This window comes from Staurois parvus, unplaced genomic scaffold (genome assembly GCF_062004578.1).
Source record: "Staurois parvus isolate SC_StPar_1 unplaced genomic scaffold, SC_StPar_1.0 ptg000813l, whole genome shotgun sequence".
Lineage (NCBI taxonomy): Eukaryota > Metazoa > Chordata > Amphibia > Anura > Ranidae > Staurois > Staurois parvus.
In genome coordinates this window covers 2,449,904-2,473,151 of record NW_028318609.1, presented here as the reverse complement: position 1 = coordinate 2,473,151, position 23,248 = coordinate 2,449,904, and the positions used below count along the sequence as shown (strand labels likewise).

General features: G+C 43.8%; 1 protein-coding gene across 1 annotated transcript in view; it reads right to left on the bottom strand.

Annotated features, from left to right (window-relative positions):
* MYO15B (myosin XVB) overlaps positions 1-23,248 on the bottom strand; it is a 205,917-nt gene that overhangs the window by 119,464 nt on the left and 63,205 nt on the right. Inside the window, exons 13-17 of the mRNA XM_089654889.1 lie at positions 19,480-19,569; positions 10,056-10,204; positions 9,563-9,922; positions 7,150-7,234; positions 6,938-7,072 (exon numbers count right to left, since the gene is read on the bottom strand). Of these exons, the coding sequence (XP_089511015.1) occupies positions 6,938-7,072; positions 7,150-7,234; positions 9,563-9,922; positions 10,056-10,204; positions 19,480-19,569 (819 nt within the window). The remainder of the gene's footprint in view (positions 1-6,937; positions 7,073-7,149; positions 7,235-9,562; positions 9,923-10,055; positions 10,205-19,479; positions 19,570-23,248) is intronic.

Genomic DNA, 23,248 nt, shown 5'->3' with positions numbered 1-23,248 from the left:
AAATGCTATTGAAATACCACATAAGTTATTGTATGAAGTGATAGTATTTTAGTAGTGAAAACATGCAGCGTATTTAACAACGTAGTATTTATTACTGTTGTTAAGCATGCTGGCGGGAGGCAGCGGAGCTGTCATTCGGTGGGAGAGTTGAGGGCCTCTTTATTTATTTTCTTGTTTTTGAAAAAAGGACTTGTCAAAAACTGGGGGGGGGGGGGCGTGGAATCTGGGAGCCTCCTTGTTGAAGGGGGCTTCCAGATTCCAATAAGCCCACACCTGCAGACTCCCACAACCACTAGCCAGGATTGCGGGGAAAAGGCCCTTGTCCTCATCAACATGGGGACAAGGTGCTTATGGGGAGCCCCAAAGAACCCCCTATGTTGAGGGCATGCAGCCTGGCATGGTTTGGGGGGGGGGTGCTTGCTCGTCTCCCCTTTCCTGGCCTGCCATGCTGCATGCTGGGATAAGGGTCTAGTATGGATATGGGGGGGGGGGGGCACACCATTTAAAAATAAAAAAAATTTGGTGTAAGGTTGCCCTCAAATACCCTTAGCTTTGGTATGGATTTGGGAGGGGGACCCCCGCTTTTTTTTTAAATCCACCGGCTCCTTAACATCTATGACAGTTACTACTTCTTAACAACTAGTTAACTAGTTGCCGACCGCAGATAGCTGAATGACGGCTGCACTGCGGCCGGCCAGTTCTGGGTGGACGTCATATGACGTCCTCCCAGAACGCGCTCTCCTGCGCGCCCCAGGGGGCGCGCACCCGGCGATCTCCGTGATTGCTGTGTCCTACGGACACAGCTGATCACGTGATGTGGTAAAAGGCCAATCACAGCGGCCTTTTACCACGTGATCAGCGGTGCCCAATGACACGCTGATCAGAGGGAAATGCAAGTGCCGGTTCTCGGCTGCACTTTCCTCACGCTGTCAGATCGTGAGGAAAGTACTGCCGAGAACCGGCAGTTGTCAGAGCGGGGATCGGCACCGATCATCAGGGCACTGATGATCAGTGCCCTGATGATCGGTGCCCAGCAGTGCCGCCCGCAAGTTCCACCCACCTGTGCCCAGCAGTGCGCCCACTAGCTCCGCCCACCTGTGCCCAGCAGATCACCCACCTGTGCCCAGCAGTGCACCCACCTGTGCCACTCTGCAGTGTCACACACCTGTGCCCAGAAGTGCCACCTACCTGTGCCCAGCAGTGCCACCCACCTGTGCCCACCCACCTGTGCCCACCAGTGCCACCCACCTGTGCCCACCCACCTGTGCTGCCCACAAGTGCCACCCACCAGTGAAGCCCAGCAGTGCTGCCAGTCAGTGCCACCAGTCAGTGCCCAGGGGTTGTGCCAGTCAGTGCCGCCAGTCAGTGCCCAGCAGTGATGCCAGTCAGTGCCGTCTATCAGTACCCATCATCACTGTCACCTATCAGTGCCGCCTATCAGTGCTGCATATTAGTGCCGCCTATCCGTGACACCTATCCGTGCCACCTCATTAGTACTGCCTATCAGTGCCCTTTAGTGCTGCCTATCAGTGCCCATCAGTGCCGCCTATCAGGGCCCATCAGTGCCGCCTCATCAACGCACATCAGTGAAGGAGAAAATACCTGTTTGAAAAATTTTATAATAGAAACAAAGAAACTTTTTTTTTTTCTTCAAATTTTTTGCACTTTTTTTATTTATAGCGCAAAAAGTAAAGCTCCCAGTGGCAATTAAATACCACCAAAAGAAAGCTCTATTTGTGAGAAAAAAAACGATCAAAATTTCATATGGGTACAATGTTGCATGACCGCGCAATTGTCAATCAAAGTGCGGCAGCGCTGAGAGCTGAAAATTGGCCTGGTAAATAAGGGGGTATAAGTGCCTGGTAGGCAAGTGGTTAAAATAGAACATTTTTGTTAGCTGCAGCATACCTGGACCACCACTTAATTACCACATGCATTTAATTATTTATTTCCTTCTGTGAATTGACTTTAACCCCTTTTTATGCACTATTTACTGAGTGTTTTAACAGTTTCACAGTAAACACCACATAATGGTATAGTGGATTGACAGTTTCAGCATCACATGCAATATTTAACCACTTTCGGGCTGCCTACCTGCAATGTACTGCGGACTGACCTCTATTGCTCATGCAATGCAAAGTGTTAAAAAAAAAAAAATCCCTGATCACCCCGCCCCAGAATAATACAATGTACTATGGTAACATTGCAGAACTCTGATGAAAGTATTTGAAAAAATATTGTGAAAAAAAACTTAAAAAAAAAAGATTTAAAAAAATAATTGTGAAGTTTTTTTGAAAAAAAAATATTACTTTTTTTTATCTACTTGCCACCCGCCAACAATGTGCAAAGGGCAAAGCGACTTAATTGTACGTTGGTTTGAGTAAAAGCACTACATTTCACAGACCTAAGTTAGATTAGCACATTTAACCCTTTGATCGCCCCTATTAACCCTTTGATCACCCCGTCACCCAGCCAATGCCATTAGTACAGTGTTAGTGTATAGAATTTTTTACTGATCACTGTATTACTGCCACTAGTGACATCAGATAGCGTCAGGGTCAGTTAGCACCCCTCCCTGCCAGGGTCAGCTATCTTTAGATTGCCTGCACACTATCGCACTCATGCTATAGGTCGCAGATCACTGCCATTACTAGTATAGTGTTTGTACAGATCAAAATATTGATCATGAACAGAACTATACTAGTGCCTACTTTGTATAGTGTCCCAAATAATGCAGTGTTAGCAGGATCGGCCCTATTCGCTGCCAGCACTAGAGTTTAGCCCCTGTTTTTCACTGTAAATTTGTATCAATTGATTGTGGGCCAAAGCAATTTATATGCAATACATTGCCGCCCACCCAAATTCAGCTCTTGCCAGACAACTTGCATGGAAACCACACAAACACACACAATCGCAGTTTCTGAATGTAAAACCCTCAACATGGGCATTACAAAAAATAACAAATTGCGGTCATATTTGTCCACAGACCCGGTTCATCATATACCTATGCTCTCTGCTGTTATATATGCCCAACAAGAACCAGCAACATACTGGTACAGTGCTGGACTTTGAGTGGTTATACCAGGATGATGCCTGCAGCTACAGGAATCATCCTGGTATCGTTTTTTTTAGCTGGCAGTCGGCTTTCGTGTAAAAACAATCCTAGCCACTGGATCTTTGTTACAAGCAGCGGGAATGGATTCCCCTACCCCTCCGGCCTCCTTCCAAGGTTTTCTTGGGCTCTCCTGTTCCACCGGGGAAACCCAAAAATGTAGCCATCAGTTTCGCTGGCTGACAATAGAGCTGATCGGAGACTGGAATGCCTCCAATCATCTCTATGGTCAATTTTAAAGCATGTCATATTTGGTATTCATTTACTTGGTGTAACATCATCTCTTATATTTTATTAAACAATTGGGCAATATATTGTGTTTTTGTGCATTACAATTCTAAAACGTGCATTTTTTCCAAAAAAATTGCTTTTGAAAAATCGCTGCACAAATATGTGTGACAAAAAATTGCAGCACACACCATTTTATTTTTTAGGGCCTCTACTTTAAAAAAAATATATAATGTTTGGGGGGTTAATGTAATGTTCTAGCAAAAAAAAAAACAGTTTAAGTAAACAAAAAGTGTCAGAAGGGGCTTGGTCTTCAAGTGGTTAGAAAAGTGGGTGATATTTGGCATAAGCTGCTAATGTTGGTCCTGAAATGCCAGGATAGTAGAAGCCCCCCCCCCCCCCCACACACACACAATGATGCCTTTTTGGAAAGTAGACACTCCAAGATATTTGCTGAGAGGCATGGTGAGTATTTTGAAGATCTCATTTGTAGCCACATGTTTTTGGAAAATGAAGAAAGAAAACGAAAATGTATTTCTTCTTTTCTTTTTTTCAAAACCCTGTGACAAAAATGGGGTGTCTACTTTCCAAAAAGATGTAATTTGGGGGGGGGGGGGGTGTTGAGCAGATTAATGGTGGAGGATGTCTTTGCATCTTTGCACGGGAATTGATGACAGCTGCACATATTTTTTGTTATCCAAAGGAGGGTTCACTGAATGAACACTTTATTGAATAAACTTGATTCTTTTAATGACTTTTGTTTGATTCATACTTAAAAATATTCTTTATTTTTTATTTTTTGTGAGTTTTTTGTTTTTGATATACATATTGTTTATATGTATATATACATATATATATATATATATATATAATTTTTTTCTTCTAATATATATATATATATATATATTTTTTTTTTTACACTTTGTTTTTTGGTTATATAATGGATTGTGCCATTGTTTCATGTAGTGCAGCATTTTTTCACTTCACATTATGATTGTATAATTTGACCCACTGAGACATGGGTTGTGTGCACTTGCGGCTACAGCATTTAATTGTAATTTTTTGTTTTCATTACTGCTATGGCTATTGATCAGCACTGTCTCTGATTAATTGATAGAGCAGATGCTCAGATGGGAGATTGTTTTTTTACTTCCATCTTACCTTCATTTTTATTGCTTTCATCTGACAGCCAACAGTTGGCTTGCCAGATTTACACACACTGCTGGCAAGCTGCAGCCACCGGGAGTGTGTGGAGAAACCCCCTCTGACTTACTATGTATGTCAGTGGCAGTAAAAGAGGCACTGAAAATAAATTAAACTTTTAATAGTGTCATTTCATTGTAATCAGGCAATGGCACCAATAAAATACTTTAAAGGCACTAGAATACACTGGAAAACTTTCATTCCTATAGCATAATTTAAAAAAAATATTAAAAGTTTGCTGCTTACCCTTTCTTGTTCTATTCTAAAAACTCAAAAACTGAAGTTTTCTGCTGCTATGTTAAGGAGGGGACTGGTGAGTTATTGCTTACCATAATTAAATCTTTCTGTACTGTACTGGAAAGTCTCATTATCAGTTGGAAACTAGAGTTGAACACTGTCTGTCTTAACAATAGTTAAAGATCACAAAACAATAGTGCAGCGTTAAGATAAACTAAAATGTATGTGCAATGCAATAATGCAATGCAAATATATCAAACTTTTACAGCAGCTGTTTTTGGCTTTTGACATTTTTTTCTACAGCCAGTAAACCCCCCAGCATGTTATCCTATGTGTTCATATACACATAGACTGTAATCAACGTTTTTTGGCAGGGGTGTTTTTTGGCTGGAAAAAAAACCCAGGACTAGTGGGTTTCTAGAGGAGTTTTTTTTTAGCTGTAAAAACGCTCTAGCATTGAAAAACGTGATAAAACGTGGGAAACCACTGTAAACCACGGCAAACCAGCATTTTTGGACTTTTTCGACAAAACAAATGCTAAAAAATGCAAACGCGAAAAAACACGGCACAACGCAGCTAAACGCTAATGCTAAAAAAATGCTGAAAAACACCTTTTTTAACGTGACTTTACACAGCTAATGTTACCAGCGTTATTAAAACGCCCCATGTGCACAGAGCCTCATGTGTCACCACAAATTGAAAAAATAAAGGAATCCAAATGTGAAGCTAAACACTGTGAATTCAGTGGTTCTTCGATTATGAGGGAAATGACCGATACTAAACGCCACCAAAACTTCTTAATGATGAACCACACAGTACCTTGGTGTACAATAAAGAGAGGCTTACCAGAATCATATGACTCCCAATTAAAAGTGGTCAACTGGCACTTATGTATCAATCCAAGATATCCAGCTTTCCTCAAAACCACATGACAAACGATGGTACTGCTGCTTTATATCAGATCACTGTGCATATATACTCAGTTGAACATAGTATCATGAAAAAGAAAAAGGCACGCTCTCCATAGTGTATTCCCGAATAAAACACCAATTTAATGCACTTACAATGAAAAGATGACAATCAGGCACTTCATATCATATAAACAACTCGTATTTCAGAATGCAAGATGGCTGCAGCAGGATCACATATGCCTAGTGGTGTGTGTTCCGTCTCTGCGCCATAGCATGTTACTTTATCTTAGCGCTGCACTATTGTTTTGTGATGTTTATTATACTATCATGCTAGCTGCTATGCCCTAGGGCATTTTTTTTTTGTTCTCATTAATAGTTAAAGATGACAAGGCTTCAGTTCTGTATTGTATGTTCATGCACTTTCAACATTCTGTCGCCACTCTGTCCCTCCACTTTCACTTTGAAATTGTTCAGAATAGTTTACCATCTGTCCAAAGCCTGCCCCAAAGAAACAACTAAAAAGATATTAACACATAACAAACATATAGTGGGTTTTTCTTAAATTTGGCTGTGAAAGTGGAAATACACTTTAAGCTTTTTTGTCACTTGCTTAAAATACAGTTAAAACTACAAGTCCACTTAAAGTGGTTGTAAACTGCAATATGAAAAAAAAAATCCCCTGGTAGGCAATGGCATAATGTGCTAGAATACATCGCATATTAGCACATTATGAAATACTAACCTTAGAACAAAGCCCTCCAGTGGTACGCTGTCACCTGACAGGGCTTCCATCTTTTTTCCAGCAGCTTGAATGGCCAAGCCGCAAAGACGTCACTCCTGTGTATGCTCACGAGTCATGGGCCACGGTACAGTGCTCTGAAAGAGCAGCACGGGTATGCTGTTCCTTGAAAGCACATGCTCCAGTGATATCACCAGCTGCCGAAAGAGCAAATATCTCCTAAATGTGTACTTAATGATAAGCTTACCTGTAAGTAAAAATCACCAAGGAGACTTTACTACCACTTTAAGATTACTCTGTCCACAATGTGAAAAAGCTACCATGTGATTTCACTGCAGGATGAACAGTGTTGTATCCTTGTTAATGGAAAAATAACAGATCTGCTGGCAAAAGAGTTACTAGGGGGACTTAGAAAAACAAAAACTGCTGTGTTATTAGTGACAACCTATAGCATTTATGTCTTTTTTGTCCATATTTCCACATGAAATGAAATTATTAGTGACTTACCTGGCTGTGGCTCTGGTTCCGGTGGCTCTGGAGGTTCCTCATCGCTGTCATTGTCACTTTCTGGCTTTGTTACAGGAGCTGGTAGTAGAATTTTAGAAGGTGGTTTCAGCGATTTCACTCGAATCCCTTGAGCCTCTGTAACATAAATAAGTTAGGTGCAAATTCCTAACAATGTTTAGAATTGCTAAACTTTTATGTGTTATGTTACTTACCCATCTTTTGGAAGAAGTCTCTCTTCTGCTGGAATGTTTTCCTCTGATATAAATACTCAGAGCCATCCATTTCATCCCAGTATACCTTAGAAACATATGTCATTATTATACTATACTGCCTATATTTCATAGATTGTATCAACATTTTACCATTTAAAAGTGGTTGTAAAACCTTACATATACCCAGTGAAATGACCAGTTCATACACAGAGGTGAAACAAATCTTCTACGTACGTTGTACCTATCGGTAGCAATTTCTCCTGTAGAGTCTTCTAAAACACGCATATCAAAGTATTTTTCACAGCAACACAAAGCAGGGACTGGGATGTGACACACACACACACACACACACACACACACACACACACACACACACACACACACACACACACACACACACACACACACACACACACACACACACACACACACACACACACACACACACACACACACACACACACACACACACACACACACACACACACACACTGCAGAGCTAGGGAACAGAGCTGCTTGTAATTGGATAGCTGAGTGGTGGGAAGAGACACACCCCTGTACATAAGCTCAAAGAAAAACCTACAGAGCTGAGGCAGGGAGGATGATTTTCTAACGGCAAATATACTGTGTACTGCAAGTGCAGCCAGCAGTTGTGCTAGTTCTGAGGGGAAGCTCTGAAATGAGGTGAAGCTCTGTTGATTTCTATCATCCAATTATGTGCAAGCAAAAATCCATTTTTTTTAATATTCCTTGCATGTTCCTCTCAGATCTAGAGCAACTGCACTTATAGTGCACTTGCAGTGCACAGCCTATTTGCCTTTAGTAAATCAACCCCTATGAGTCACCTGTTGTGTGCTGAAAGAGGCAGGTTTTTCCCGACAGGATGTTGTGTTGGCTTAGAGTGACCATTTGTGGTCACAGTGGATCAGAGATCAAAGAGGAACCACACTCTGTGCTTGGATTCAGGCTAGTACACATTATAGGACAATGTTCTCATGTTTTTCACTTAGTGAATGGTGGAGTTGGTATATCTAGAGCTAATTGTTATTTTTGTAGAAAATAAATAAATTGTGCTTTAGTCACACTACTTGGTCTTCCTTTTGAGGCTTCTTCATCTCTGTATTTTTGTATGGCTGTTTTAGTTGCAGAGAGCAGCACCACATGTATTTTGGTGGTGAGTCGGTGAATCTGAGCTCATGTTGATGAGGGGTGGACCCTTCTTATCTTTTTGATTAAATCCCATGGTTTTATTTTATTAATAGTGCACACTATAGAAGGATGTAATTTGTTAATTTTTCATGTCTGAGGTTTACAACCACTTAAAACACAGAAAACTCTTTCTAAATGGTCCTCTGAATGTTCCTTTTTTATTGAGTGACATTATGAACCAGAACTTCACTGATGGCTGATGGTGTTGTCTTATTCAGCAGTAGTGACTTTGCTCCATGTCCTGTATGTCACGGTATGGAATATTAAAGAGATACTGCTTGAGAGGGTATGCCAGATTGGAGAATTTCCAGAATTGTTCAAGTGAGGAAAGAACTTACCCTATAATTAAAGTGTTACTAAACCCAGGAGCCTGCATTCAGTATATCTGGTCTCCCACAGTACACAGGACATGGAAGTGCAATTATTTTAGTAAATACTGTACCTTTTCACATTAGCAGTTATAGCAGTCTTGTGACTTCTATCAGTGTCCAGCAGAGCACTGGTTAAATCCTGTAGGAGGAGTTTTCATTTTGCTCTAGGTGAATGCAGAACCCCTGACCTATGTCTGAACAGTGCTGATTGGCCCTGTGCTAATCACATGCACTCTCCAAAGAAAAAAAAAACTATCTAGCAATACACAACAAACTGAGCATGTGCATATTGACTCCACAAGATGTCTTATCAGGAGATAAGTGGGGGACACTGGAAGAAGGGGAGGATCAGAGAAGTCAGGATCAAACAGCGTTTTTACACAATGCACAGGATTAATCACTTAGGTTCCACAGTGAGTATAACAAGCACGCTTTAGTGCATATACAGACTGATTTTACAGTTGTGTGTTTAGTAACACTTTAAGTTGTTCCCACAGTGACTTAGAATACTGCAAAATCTCACTCTCCTACACTATGCACTGCCCCCTGTCTCAATAACAGGCAGTGTGACCTGGCACCAAGAAAGGTCATAGCTTTCTGAATTACAGAGAAGTCAAGGTCCCATAAACCTAGGAAGTAGGTAACTGATTATAAAGTAAGCACAGGTACTTGCTTGTTCATTTACTGAAATGTTAGTTTATAAACTTTGGTAGGCTAGATTTGTTCACTTTAAATATGGGTCTGATTTAAGCCCCGATCTTCCAACTTACACATCATATTCAGCATTTTCCCTTTAAACACTGCTGGTTAATTTTATATTATTCATAAATTACCTCCCTGTGCCTTTCTGGATCATGATCCTTTGAAGTTTGGAGCAGAGGGGGTGTGGACGGTGTTGAAGAAGGTGGAGGTGCAGCAGGTGTAGCAGGCGGTGGAGGTGCCGCAGGAGCAGCAGGAGGTGGAGGTGCAGCAACAGGCAAAGGAGGTGGAGCAGCTGGAGGTGACTTAGGAGCTGTAGGTGGGATTGGTGTTGACTTTGACCCTTGAGGGGAAACTGGTGATGGTTTAGGAACGATCTTAGGAGGAGGTTTTGGAGTTGGAGGGGGAGAACGGTCTCTGTTTCTTTGTGGAGGATCCTGGCGAGCTTGCTGCTGCTGGGACAACATTGTGGCCTGAAGTGTCATTTGTTGGGCCTAGAGAGAAATGATAAAACAGTACTTGAAAGAAATACAGCATATTCTAGAACAAAGGCAACAAAATGGTAAACATTTTTTGAGGCCAGAAAAAGTGCAAAGAAGACATGACCCAGCAAAACAAGATACATACCAAAAGCAAGGCCTGCTGCTGAATAAATGCTTGTTGGGCAGCTACTTGCGCAGGGTCCACAGCAGGCATCATTGGCTGTCCCATGGGCAATGGCTGAGCCATCATTTGAGGCATCATTGCTTGAGGCATCATAGGCTGGGGCATCATACCTATAAGCAGTCAGAGCAAATAGTTATTTGTGGCAGAAATGCAAATATGTTTCAGTTTTGATACTAGTTCCTTAGGCCTAGAAAGTTAACTCTGCTTAACTGCATAACACAAAACACACCACTATTCATTTAATTTATTTAGAAGATTGGAATAAAAGAGTTACAATATGTTGAACAGGATTGCAGTGATGGGGGATATATTTCCCTATGATTTGGGTTGTTTTCCCTTTAGGGGAGAGCTCAAAAGACATTGTTAGTACTCAGCGGTTCTCACCCATCCAGGGAGAAAGGTTCTGGGGTAGTCTGCTTGGAGAGGAGAGGACTGATTTTCAGTACTTTCTGGACTGGCAAGTTCTCATTAGGGACCCAGGAATTTGAAGGTTTGGAGAGACCTTTGGACTGGAATGAACCTCCAAACCCTGATTACAGGGACTTTGGTAATGAAGGACCCACCTGTAAAGGAGGCTTGAAAGGCAGCAGGAAGGAAGCAATACCTGTTGGTGACGTAGAGTATGAGGCAGATCACAGCTGTGGGAAGTGTGGTCTGTCCAGTAGGTACTGAGGTAGTGTTTGCTGAGCTTCTGCGGCCCTGCAGCATCCCAAAACAGGCAGGAATTTTAAAACCCCAGTGTGAGATTGGAGTACTGGGGTGAGCTGTTCATTTTCATTACACTAGAATTATGCACCATTTTTGTTTGTTTTGCTAAAGGAAGCTATTTTAGTTTGGTTTTCCCTTGCTGAGGACAAAGCTGATTTCTGTTTGCCTGACTTTGAAAATAAAAGAACTATTTGCTTTTATCAATACAGCTGGCTGATGATCTTGGACTATCAAATACTGTATAACAACATATACTTACCGTCTGTCTGCTTGAAAAACACGTTTTTTAAGTCCGCAAACGTGCAAACTACAACGAAAAACCCGTAAGTGTTCACAAAAAAGTGCAAGTGCAAAACACCACACAAAAAGTGCACTTAGGGGTGTGCTTTGTCCTACCCCCGAAGGGGTTGGACCACTACCCTGATCCCCCGGGGCACGAAGCTCCTGACGGGGACAAGGTTCCCATTTGGTCCTCCTGGCCAAAAGGCCTGGTGGACCACCGTTCCTTGTGTCCAGCCGAAGCAGGACACCCAGTACTTGGTCAGGGGGCTCTTCCGAAGAGAAAACCCCCTAGGGACCACTAGAACAACTGAATATCCTATAAAAATACCTCCCCCCTCACCAAATAACAATGACCTGTCTAGGGAACTGGCTGCTTAGGTTTCAACACTGCTTTGTGAGAGGAAACAAAAGTTCTAGTTCCTGGGATTTTTCACCAGTGCTCTGCAAGGGGATAACAGGACAAACCTGAAAAATTAAAAGAAAGCTGTAGTTGTTTATTGAGTCCCTATGTAAAATCTTCTGTTCCATGTCACTACACACCTATGCTCTATGAATAATGCATTTAGTAGGGACACCGCTGAGCCTGTGCCCTCTCCACTAGTCCAACATGCCTCACTCCCAGTGACAAAATGGGGTCGCGTCATGCACTAACATGGACCTCATGTGTGCACATAATCAACTCTTTCTCTCTCCCGTACCATGTCATTAGATACATGAGGTCTCAGTATAGTGGGTTCAGTCAAAGTTACTTTTGGAGGGAACTGGCCGCTAGGGAGGGTGCCAGGATACCAACCTCTTGCTACCGGAGGACCTGTCACTTATGCCAGGTAATACTGCTTGTCCTCCATTAGGATGTGACTTGTTGACACTGTAGTGCCATGTACTTCATATCCCTCTAATGCTTAAACAGGTCCAGGTTATTTGTATACGATATCTACATTATGCACCCCTTTAGTAACTTTAGACCAGGCTTAGGGCAAGTTTAACAGTCTTTACTGAACTTAATTAACGACATGATGACAGTCACAAAGGAAGCTAATTCTGATATTCCCAAACTACTAAGGGCCTAAGGTATACAGTTGCAAGAAAAAGTATGTGAACCCCTTGGGATTACGTGGAGTTTTGCATGAATTGGGCATAAAATGTGCTCTGAACGTCATCTAAGTCACAACAATAGAAGAACAGTCTGCTGAACATAATACTACACAAACATTAGATGTTGCCATGGTTTAATTGCACATAACATGTAAACATTCACAGTCCAGGGAGGAAAAAGTATGTGAAGCCCTAGCTTATTGACTTCTCCCAGAGCTAATTGGAGCCAGGAGTGAGCCAACCTTGACTCCAATCAGTGTGATGATATTGGATGTGTTGCTGACAGCTGTCCTGCCCTTACAAAACACACATCTGTTATGGGTTTACTGGTTTCAAGAAGCACTGTCTGATGTGAACCATGCCTTGCAGAAAAGAGCTCTCAGAAGACTTACGATCAAGAATTGTTGACTTGCATGAAGCTGGAAAGGATTACAAAAGTATCTCCAAAAGCCTTGATGTTCATGTGTCCACGGTAAGACAGACTGTTTACAAATGGAGAAAGTTTAGCACTGTTGCTACTCTCCCTAGGCGTGGTCGTCCTGTAAAAATGACTGCAAGAGCACAGCGCAGAATGCTGCATGAGGTAAAGAAGAATCCCAGAGTGTCAGCTTAAGACCTACAGAAATCTCTGGCACATGCTAACATTTTTGTTGACACATCTACAATAAGGAAAACATTAAACAAGAATGGAGTACATGGGAGGACACCACGGAGGAAGCCATTGCTGTCCAAAAAGAATATTGCAGCACGTTTGAAGTTTGCAAAAGAGCACATGGATGTTCCACAGCACTACTGGCAAAATATACTGTGGAGAGATGAAACCAAGATTGAGTTGTTTGGGAAGAACACACAACACTATGTGTGGAGAAAAAAAGGCACAGCACACCAACATCAAAACCTCATCCACACTGTAAAACATGGCAGAGGGAGCATCATGGTTTGGGGCTGCTTTGCTGCCTCAAGGCCTGGACGGATTGTTGTCATTGATGAGAAAATGAATTCCAGAGTTTATCAAGACATTTTGCAGGAAAACGTATGACCATCTGTCCGCCAACTGAAGCTCCGCAGAGGATGGGTTATGCAAAAGGACAATGACCCAAAGCATACAAGTAATTCAACAAAAAAATGGCTGCAACAGCACAGAATACGCCTTCTGGAGTGGCCCAGTCAGAGTCCTGACCTCAACCCGATTGAAATGCTGTGGCATGACCTTAAGAGAGCGATTCACACCAGACATCCCAAGAATATTGATGCACTGAAACAATTTTGTGAAGAGGAGTGGTCCAAAATTACTCCAGATCGTTGTGCAGGTCTGATCTGCAACTACAGGAAATGTTTGGTTGAGGTTATTGCTGCCAAAGGAGGGTCAACCAGTTATTAAGTCCAAAGGTTCACATACTTTTTCCTCCGTGCACTGTGAATGTTTACATGTTATGTGCAATTAAACCATGGCAACATCTAATGTTTGTGTAGTATTATGTTCAGCAGACTGTGTTCTTCTATTGTTGTGACTTAGATGACGTTCAGAGCACATTTTATGCCCAATTCGTGCAAAACTCCACGTAATCCCAAGGGGTTCACATACTTTTTCTTGCAACTGTATACCTTCAGCAAAGTGAGTCCATTAATGGTTGGAAAGTCCAGGACGGGTAGCATGTTACATGGCTGGTGGCATCACCGGGATCCAACCTTCCCCCTAATTTATATCTGAGGTGCTCCGGCTGAAGCTTCAAAAAGCCTGCAAAACCGGTATACAAAACATCATTCCTACCCCACCCAGCCTGGGCCAGTATCTATGCAACTAAGCAGTTTTCAACCTGCTTACATATGCCCCCCTTTTTTCACAAGCTGTTCTGGCTGGGATCATAAGAAAAACAATTAAATAACATGAAATATCAACAGGCATATTAAACATTAACAAATAAAATCTACGTCAAACACCAACAGGTATGTGAACAGAATCCATAATAAAGCTCATCAAGTCTATGATTCGGAGGTAATAATTCCCCTGTAACTGGGTTGTTCCTAATAACTTGATGTACAGCCGGGTATGCATAGTCCGGTTTGACTAACCCAACCCGCTCAATGTATATGTGTCGCCAGATGTTCCATTCCCAGTAGATATGGTGGAACAGGGGACGTGACGTTACAGGGGACGTGACGTCACGCCGTCGGAGCATCGTGGAGCTCCGGCGGCCATCTTTTAATCTGGACGGTTAGTCCACTATTCATTTATACACACTGCTGTACACCATCGAGTAGCTTGATATGCCAATAAATTTTTCTATCACCTACTACACTATGGGTATGTCCTTGTCTTGACTCCCCTGGGGAGCATCAATTTTCAGCCACTCATCCATTTACTGGGCAAGGAGCGTGCTGTAAGGAGAAGTCCGCAAGCCACCTTTTGAGGGAACAGACAGGAGCACCCAGGAGCCCTGGAGGGAGGTTATCGCATCACAGACCTTTTCCTAACGATCCAGAGGGGAATATATGTTTAACAAACGCTCATTTATCTGTACGTTCTGGTGAGTGTGCATTTCTTCTGCACCATTTCGCACAACGCCTGAATATCAGGAAAATACGAATTAAAGGAGAGCACTTGAAGTCACTTTATATTATAAACTGCTACATGGACTAATTCCTTTACTTATTGTATTGATATATGTATCAGTTCCTCATTTACTCATAGCGCTGCATTTTTATGATATATTGGTCCTTTAGGGTGTTTGGTTACCTTATGTTCAGCTGCTATTTACTCCTTATAGGTGCGCTCGTTTATATCTCTTTTACTATCTGATATTTATTGTTCAAGAACTGGAAACTCTCTCAGATCTCCATGTGGCTTGCTAACATGTCTGCCGTTGGCACTTGAAATCTACCATGGAAGAGCCCGATTCCAGTTCTGGACAGTGGTCTTGTCTACTGGCTTATCGTGGGTCTAGCCATTGTAAAATTTGGGAGCTGGTTGACCTCCATGTTATCTGCCCAAACTTCCAAAGGAGGTCTGCTAACTTTTCTCCCTTAGCGAGATGCCACAAATGTGGATTAATGCTGTCCCAGTCCATGGAAGGATCCACAGAGCCAGCAAACTTAGCTGAGGATGGACTACCTCAATGTACCATAACTCTGGCTGCCACAGAACCACCTGTCCTCCCTGGAGGCCATCATTCTGCTACCGTGGGTCCTGGAGGAAATACCTGCGCCACACAGGCATGCAACTAGCCTCAGGGGAGACTGTACCAACCAAATGATTCCTAACTGTAAGAGGCCACAGTTCCCCTGGGCCACAAGCTCACGTCTAGCCAAACTACAAAGACTTTTTGATGATTGCCTTAAGTATTGGTATACTTTTCTCTTCATTCCAAAACAGCTATTCTGCTAACTGGAAGAGGAGAGGCTAAAGAGTTATATCCAGTTTGTTTGGAAGAAGCTAAGGGTACCGGAGCATCTCAGAGAGTTCTGGTACCAGAACAAATTCATTGAGGTCCAGTTCCACCATATCTACTGGGAATGGAACATCTGGCGACACATATACATTGAGCGGGTTGGGTTAGTCAAACCGGACTATGCATACCCGGCTGTACATCAAGTTATTAGGAACAACCCAGTTACAGGGGAATTATTACCTCCGAATCATAGACTTGATGAGCTTTATTATGGATTCTGTTCACATACCTGTTGGTGTTTGACGTAGATTTTATTTGTTAATGTTTAATATGCCTGTTGATATTTCATGTTATTTAATTGTTTTTCTTATGATCCCAGCCAGAACAGGAGGAGCCAAGAACGCCGTGACGTCACGCCGTCGGAGCATCGTGGAGCTCCGGCGGCCATCTTTTAATCTGGACGGTTAGTCCACTATTCATTTATACACACTGCTGTACACCATCGAGTAGCTTGATATGCCAATAAATTTTTCTATCACCTACTACACTATGGGTATGTCCTTGTCTTGACTCCCCTGGGGAGCATCAATTTTCAGCCACTCATCCATTTACTGGGCAAGGAGCGTGCTGTAAGGAGAAGTCCGCAAGCCACCTTTTGAGGGAACAGACAGGAGCACCCAGGAGCCCTGGAGGGAGGTTATCGCATCACAGACCTTTTCCTAACGATCCAGAGGGGAATATATGTTTAACAAACGCTCATTTATCTGTACGTTCTGGTGAGTGTGCATTTCTTCTGCACCATTTCGCACAACGCCTGAATATCAGGAAAATACGAATTAAAGGAGAGCACTTGAAGTCACTTTATATTATAAACTGCTACATGGACTAATTCCTTTACTTATTGTATTGATATATGTATCAGTTCCTCATTTACTCATAGCGCTGCATTTTTATGATATATTGAACAATAAATATGCCTCTTATCAGGAATCCATCAATGGGGTGCCACTTGACTGTATAAGGAGTAATCCGGAGCTTAAACAAGTTCTAACTAGCTAAAACATGGTATCTTTAGGGGTGGTCTTCAGGTGCTTAAGGTGGGCATAGCCTGCCGACTAAGCCAAACTGAAGGCAGGTGGTTGGAACTGTTACTCTGACTATGCCATTTTCTGGGCGGGGCCTAACACACCTGTGAACTAGGCCACTCATCAATGTCCTGGACCAGGTGGGAACTGTCATGATGTGCATAGTCTAATATTAAGGCTGTCTCTCAACTCAGAGATGAGCTGACACTGCAAGTAGTATAAAGCTGTATCTCTCTCTTCTAAGAGCTGTCCCATTGCTCTACTCCCAGTGTGTTACATGTGTTGCATTCTGGGTGGCAGGCCAAACCATGCCACTCCACCAGCCAGCATACCTCCGCTACCTTGCTCCCAGTAATGGAATGAAACCCCGCTGGACACTTAGCGCGGACCTCATACATGTCCTGTGTTAACTCCTCCTGTACCGTACTTTCTGCTTAGGATGGGAATCTCTGTAACTTTGGTCTACTCCTAGCTGCTATGGAAATGAGCCCTAGTGGTGCCTCCTTGTTACCAGAGGATATTCCACCTACTAGGGTGCCGCGCCTGGACTGGTTGCACATGGCTCTACTGAGTTGGTTGTCATTATAACAACCATCTTCTCCATTAGGATGTGACTTGTTGACACTGTAGTGCCGTGTACCCCTCTAGCGCTTTAACAGGCCCAGGTTCTTTATATACGCCATTCTCATTAGTAACGCACCGCTTTAGTAACTTCAAACCAGGTTTAGGGAACGTTTAACAATCTTTAATGAACGTAATTTATGATACGATGACAGTCACAAAGGAAGCAAATTCTGATATTCCCTAACTACTAAGTGGACCAGGCATACCTTCAGCAAAGAGAGTTCATTAGTGTTCCATGGTTGGTGGCTTCCCGGGAACTACTCGGAAATCAAGGTTCTTCAGGAGCGGATCAGAACTGACACACACAGGGAAGTGTGGGTATCCAGAACAGAGAAAACCCTAAGGCCCTGGGGGCTCCAGCCTTCCCCCTAATTTATACCACAGTTGGGCTGGCTGAAGCTCCAAACATCCTGCAAAACCGGTATACAGTACATTACCCTACCTCACCCAGCCTGAGACAGTAACTATCTAACTAAGCAGTTATCAGCCTGTTTACATACCCATCTAACCTACTCTAAACTAACCCCCCCCCCAACCAGGTGTCTGTCACGGACTTTGGGCAGCAGGAGAACCATTGCCCAGAGAACTCTGTGTGCATTTCTCTCTGAAATTCTGAGGAAAATGGGTTGTTCCAGACATTGTTCAGAAGAACAGCGTACCTTGATTAAAAAGTTGATTGGAGAGGGGAAAACATATAAAGAAGTGCAGAAAATGATAGGCTGCTCAGCTAAAATGATTGCAAATGCTTTAAAATGGCAACCAAAACCTGAAAGACGTGGAAGAAAGCGAAAAACTACCATTCGAATGGATAGAAGAATAGCCAAAATGGCAAGGACTCAGCCAACAATCAGCTCCAGGCAGATCAAAGAAGGACTAAAGTTACCTGTGAGTACTGTTACAATTAGAAGACGCCTATGTGAAGCCAAGCTATCTGCAAAAAGCCCCCGCAAAGTCCCACTGTTGAAAAAAAGACGTGCTGAAGAAGTTACAATTTGCCAAAGAGCACATTGACTGGCCTAAAGAGAAATGGCGCAACATTTTGTGGACTGATGAAAGTAAGTGTTCTTTTTGGGTCTAGTGGCCGGAGACAGTTTGTCAGACGACCCCCAAACACTGAATTCAAGCCACAGTACACTGTGAAGACAGTGAAGCATGGTTGCTCAAGCATCATGATATGGGGATGTTTCTCATACTACGGTGTTGGGCCTGTTTATCGCATACCAGGGATCATGGATCAGTTTGAATACATCAGAATACTTGAAGAGGTCATGCTACCTTATGCTGAAGAGGAAATGCCCTTGAAATTGGTGTTCCAACAAGACAACGACCCCAAACACACCAGTAAACGTGCAACATCTTGGTTCCAGACCAACAAAATTGACATTATGGAGTGGCCAGCCCAATCCCCAGATCTTAATCCAATAGAACACTTGTGGGGTGACATCAAAAATGCAGTTTCTGAGGCAAAACCAAGAAATAGAGAAGAACTGTGGAATGTAGTCCAATCATCCTGGGCTGGAATACCTGTTCACAGGTGCCAGAAGTTGGTTGACTCCATGCAACACAGATGTACAGCAGATCAGCCCATCTTGCACCAACAACCATGCCATGTTCAAAGTCACTTAAATTCCCTTTTCTTTCCCATTCTGATGCTTGGTTTGAACTTTAGCATATCATCTTCACCTCGTCTACTGTACATGCCTAAATGCATTGAGTTTCTGCCATGTGATTGGCTGATTAGCAATTTGTGTTACCAAGCAATTGAACAGGTGTACCTAATAAAGTGGCCATAGAGTGTATAGTTTACAATAAAGCAAAGATCAAGAACACAGAGAAATGACCTAAAACTAGCAGGGGGAATATTCAAAACTAATCTTAGAAAGTATTATTTTACTGAAAGAGTAGTTGATGTGTGAAATAGACTTCCAATAGACTTCAGTAGTAGTAGGTAGTGAGTCAGTCAACAGTAAGTGGCTCCAAATTCACTTGGGACAAACATAGATCTATACTATAGATCTAGAAAAAAAAAAAGACAACAATACTATACACTGTACATACATTAAAAAAAAATTGACTCAATGGATCACTTGTTTTTTTATCCTGCCATCACTCTTCCATGTTTACAATATCTATCTAGTTCTAACTAGTCTTAAAATGCCTCCTGCCTAAAATGACCCCTTCTTACAGGGCTACAGTACTTACTTGGCATGGGGGGCATCATTCCCATCGTAGGCATCATACCATTCATTGCTGGCATCGAATATGCAGGCATTGCGCCAACCCCGGGGTAACCTGAACACAATAGATACATTAAAATATACTCGGAAAAAAACTTTTCCCCAAAATATCAGTTTATCAGTTTAAAGACACCAGTCTAAGGTAGATTTAAATCTTTTCTGAATGGCATTTACAGTTGTGCTCAAACGTTTGCATAACCTTGGATAATTAGTAACCCTGTGCACCAAATAAAGTAAACAAATAAAATGACGCCTGTTCAAAAGTCTGCACACCCTTAGTTCTTAATACTGTATATTGCCCCCTTTAGGCCCTGAATCCTTGCAGATGGTACAGCTGCCCATTCATCTTGGCAAAATGCCTCCAGGTCATGCAAAGTCTTTGGTGGTGTTGCATGAACCACATGTTTGAGATCTCCTCAGAGTGGCTTGATGATATTAAGGTCAGGAGACTGTGATGGCCAGTCCAAAGCGTTCACATTTGCTGTAACCACTGAATGGTCAGCTTGGCCTTTTGCTTAGGGTCATTTTCATGCTGGAAATTCCAAGACTGTCCCTTGCGCAGCTTTGCATTCATCTTACCATCAATATTCACAAGATTCCCTGTGCATTCAAAGCTCACATACCCCCAAAACATCTGTAAGCCACTACCATGCTTCACAGTGGGGATGGTATTCTTGTTACTATAGGCCTTGCTGACCCCTTATATGTGACTATAAAGCTCTATTTTGGTCTTGTCACTCCAGATTACAGTGTGTCTGAAGCTATGAGATGTGTTAACTGGACAATGCAGCTCATTTTTGTTCAAGTATCATCATATTGTGCTACTTGAAACAGCCATACTATCTTTTTTTCTAGAGCAGCCTGTATTTCTCCTGAGTAGAGATGAGCGAATCGAACATGGCGAAGTGGAATTCGTTTCGAAGATTAGGAAAAATTCGATTCGCGCCGAATCCGAAAATTAGCAAACTTCGGATGCACGAATCAAATTTTCCCAAAAATGGCGGCGACATGTGTGGCGACGGAGCGGGGATCTCTGGGAAGGCGCGCAGACAAGGCGCGCTGACCCATAATGCATTCATTCATGACATGTGATCGCATTAGCCAATCAGCAGCCAGCCAGCCAGCACTGTGTAATGGTGGAGCTATAAATCACGGCCATCTTAGAATTCTCCATTAGCCTCCGGTCATTCAAGAGAGACAGACCTGTCTCTATTAGGGACAGAGTTAGGGCCACAGAGACTTTAGGGCCACAGAATCGTTACTCAGGGACACAGAATCGTTACTCAGGGACACAGAATCGTTACTCAGGGACACAGAATTGTTACTCAGGGACACAGAATTGTTACTCAGGGACACAGAATCGTTACTCAGGGACAGACACAGAATCGTTATTCAGGGACACAGAATCGTTACTCAGGGACACAGAATCGTTACTCAGGGACACAGAATCGTTACTCAGGGACACAGAATCGTTACTCAGGGACAGACACAGAATTGTTACTCAAGGACACAGAATCGTTACTCAGGGACACAGAATTGTTACTCAGGGACACAGAATCGTTACTCAGGGACACAGAATTGTTACTCAGGGACACAGAATCGTTACTCAGGGACACAGAATCGTTACTGAGGGACACAGAATCGTTACTGAGGGACACAGAATCGTTACTCAGGGACACAGAATCGTTACTCAGGGACACAGAATTGTTACTCAGGGACACAGAATTGTTACTCAGGGACAGACACAGAATCGTTACTCAGGGACACAGAATCGTTACTCAGGGACACAGAATTGTTACTCAGGGACACAGAATCGTTACTCAGGGACACAGAATTGTTACTCAGGGACACAGAATCGTTACTCAGGGACACAGAATCGTTACTCAGGGACACAGAATTGTTACTCGGGGACACAGAATCGTTACTCGGGGACACAGAATCGTTACTCAGGGACACAGAATCGTTACTCAGGGACACAGAATTGTTACTCGGGGACACAGAATTGTTACTCAGGGACACAGAATCGTTACTCAGGGACACAGAATCGTTACTCAGGGACACAGAATCGTTACTCAGGGACACAGAATCGTTACTCAGGGACACAGAATTGTTACTCGGGGACACAGAATCGTTACTCGGGGACACAGAATTGTTACTCGGGGACACAGAATCGTTACTCAGGGACACAGAATCGTTACTCGGGGACACAGAATTGTTACTCGGGGACACAGAATCGTTACTCGGGGACACAGAATTGTTACTCAGGGACACAGAATCGTTACTTTCTGCTTCACAACCACTATTGAATTAAAGAGTATGTCAGACAACTTGCAGAGGAGTGGCAGAGGAGGCAATGTTTCAGGAGCGAGCAGACGTGGCAGCAGAGGAAGGGGTCGAGGCAGCACTAGTCGCAGCCAGAGGCCAGTGCTCCCGGTGTCATCCAGCGGTCGTGTCTCCACCGACAACCCTGCCGTCATCGATTGGTTGACTCGGTCGTCTTCCTCTTCCCAGGTCACCTCTGACACCTACAGCCAACGGTCGGTGGGTACGTCAGACACAACCGTTAGTTGGCATGGCCCGGGAGCAAGCCCACTGAAATCACGTGTCCTCTACCTGCCGCTGTCCTTTGGTGTTCCCTCACCAAGCGAAGTATCGCATGCTGTGGGCTCAGCCCCACTGTACAGTGAGGAAGAGCTAACAGAGTGCGGTCAGGAACGGGGGGAGACATCCGCCTCTTCAGCAGCCAGGCGAAGAAGTACTGGCGAGGAGAGTGGCTCGGTAGCCGGTCTAGAGACAGGTCTGTCTCCTGACCCACACGCAGCCGAGGGGGCTAGTAGTGACGCGGAGACCCTAATTGATGATGATGAGGCTGATCGCACTTGGCAGCCTCGTCGTCATCAGGCTATTGCTTCCGCATCATCAGGAGAAGAGGGTGCTAGCTTGCCAGCGAGCAAAACAGTCGGTGGGTTGCCCAGGAGGCAGCAGGGTCGCAGCAGTGTCAGTGGAGGCAAACGGCCACGGAGTAGAGCACCAGCTCCACTGCAGCCTACCACCACGGCCAGTAGTGGTGCCGGTGTGCACGGAGGAAGTAGCAGTCAGCCAGTGAGGAGTAGCAGGGGCAAAGTTTCCTACTCGGCGGTGTGGCAATTTTTCGTCAAGCCGCCCGAGGAAGTAAACGTAGCCGTATGTCGACTATGTGGCCAGAAAGTCAAGCGTGGCCAGGGGGCCCATGTTGGGACTACAGCGTTGCATCAGCATATGCAGCGTCGCCATTCGGTGGCCTGGGAAAACCGTGATAAAGATACGGCGGTTCTGCCTGCCCCAGCCCCCGCTCCATCACCCGCTCCGTTACTTGCTCCGTCACCCGACGTCAATCGCCCTCTATCAGCCAGTCAAGGCTCCAACACCTCTGCTGAGGGGAGTTGTCGCTCGTTGGCATCTTCCGCTCGTTCAGATGCTCCTTCTCCTGCTACTCCTCTTCACGGATTCCGTCAGCAGTCTTTCTTGGAATCCGTTTCCAAGAGACAACAGTTTGCGAGCACGCACCCGACGGTGCAGAAGCTGAACGTCCTCCTGTCCAAGTTGCTGGTGCTGCAGTCCCTCCCTTTCCAAGTGGTGGACTCAGCACCTTTCCGAGAAATGATGGCTTGTGCCGAGCCACGGTGGAGAGTGCCAAGCCGGCATTTCTTCGCCAAAAAGGCAGTGCCAGCCCTGCATTCACATGTTGAAGAGAT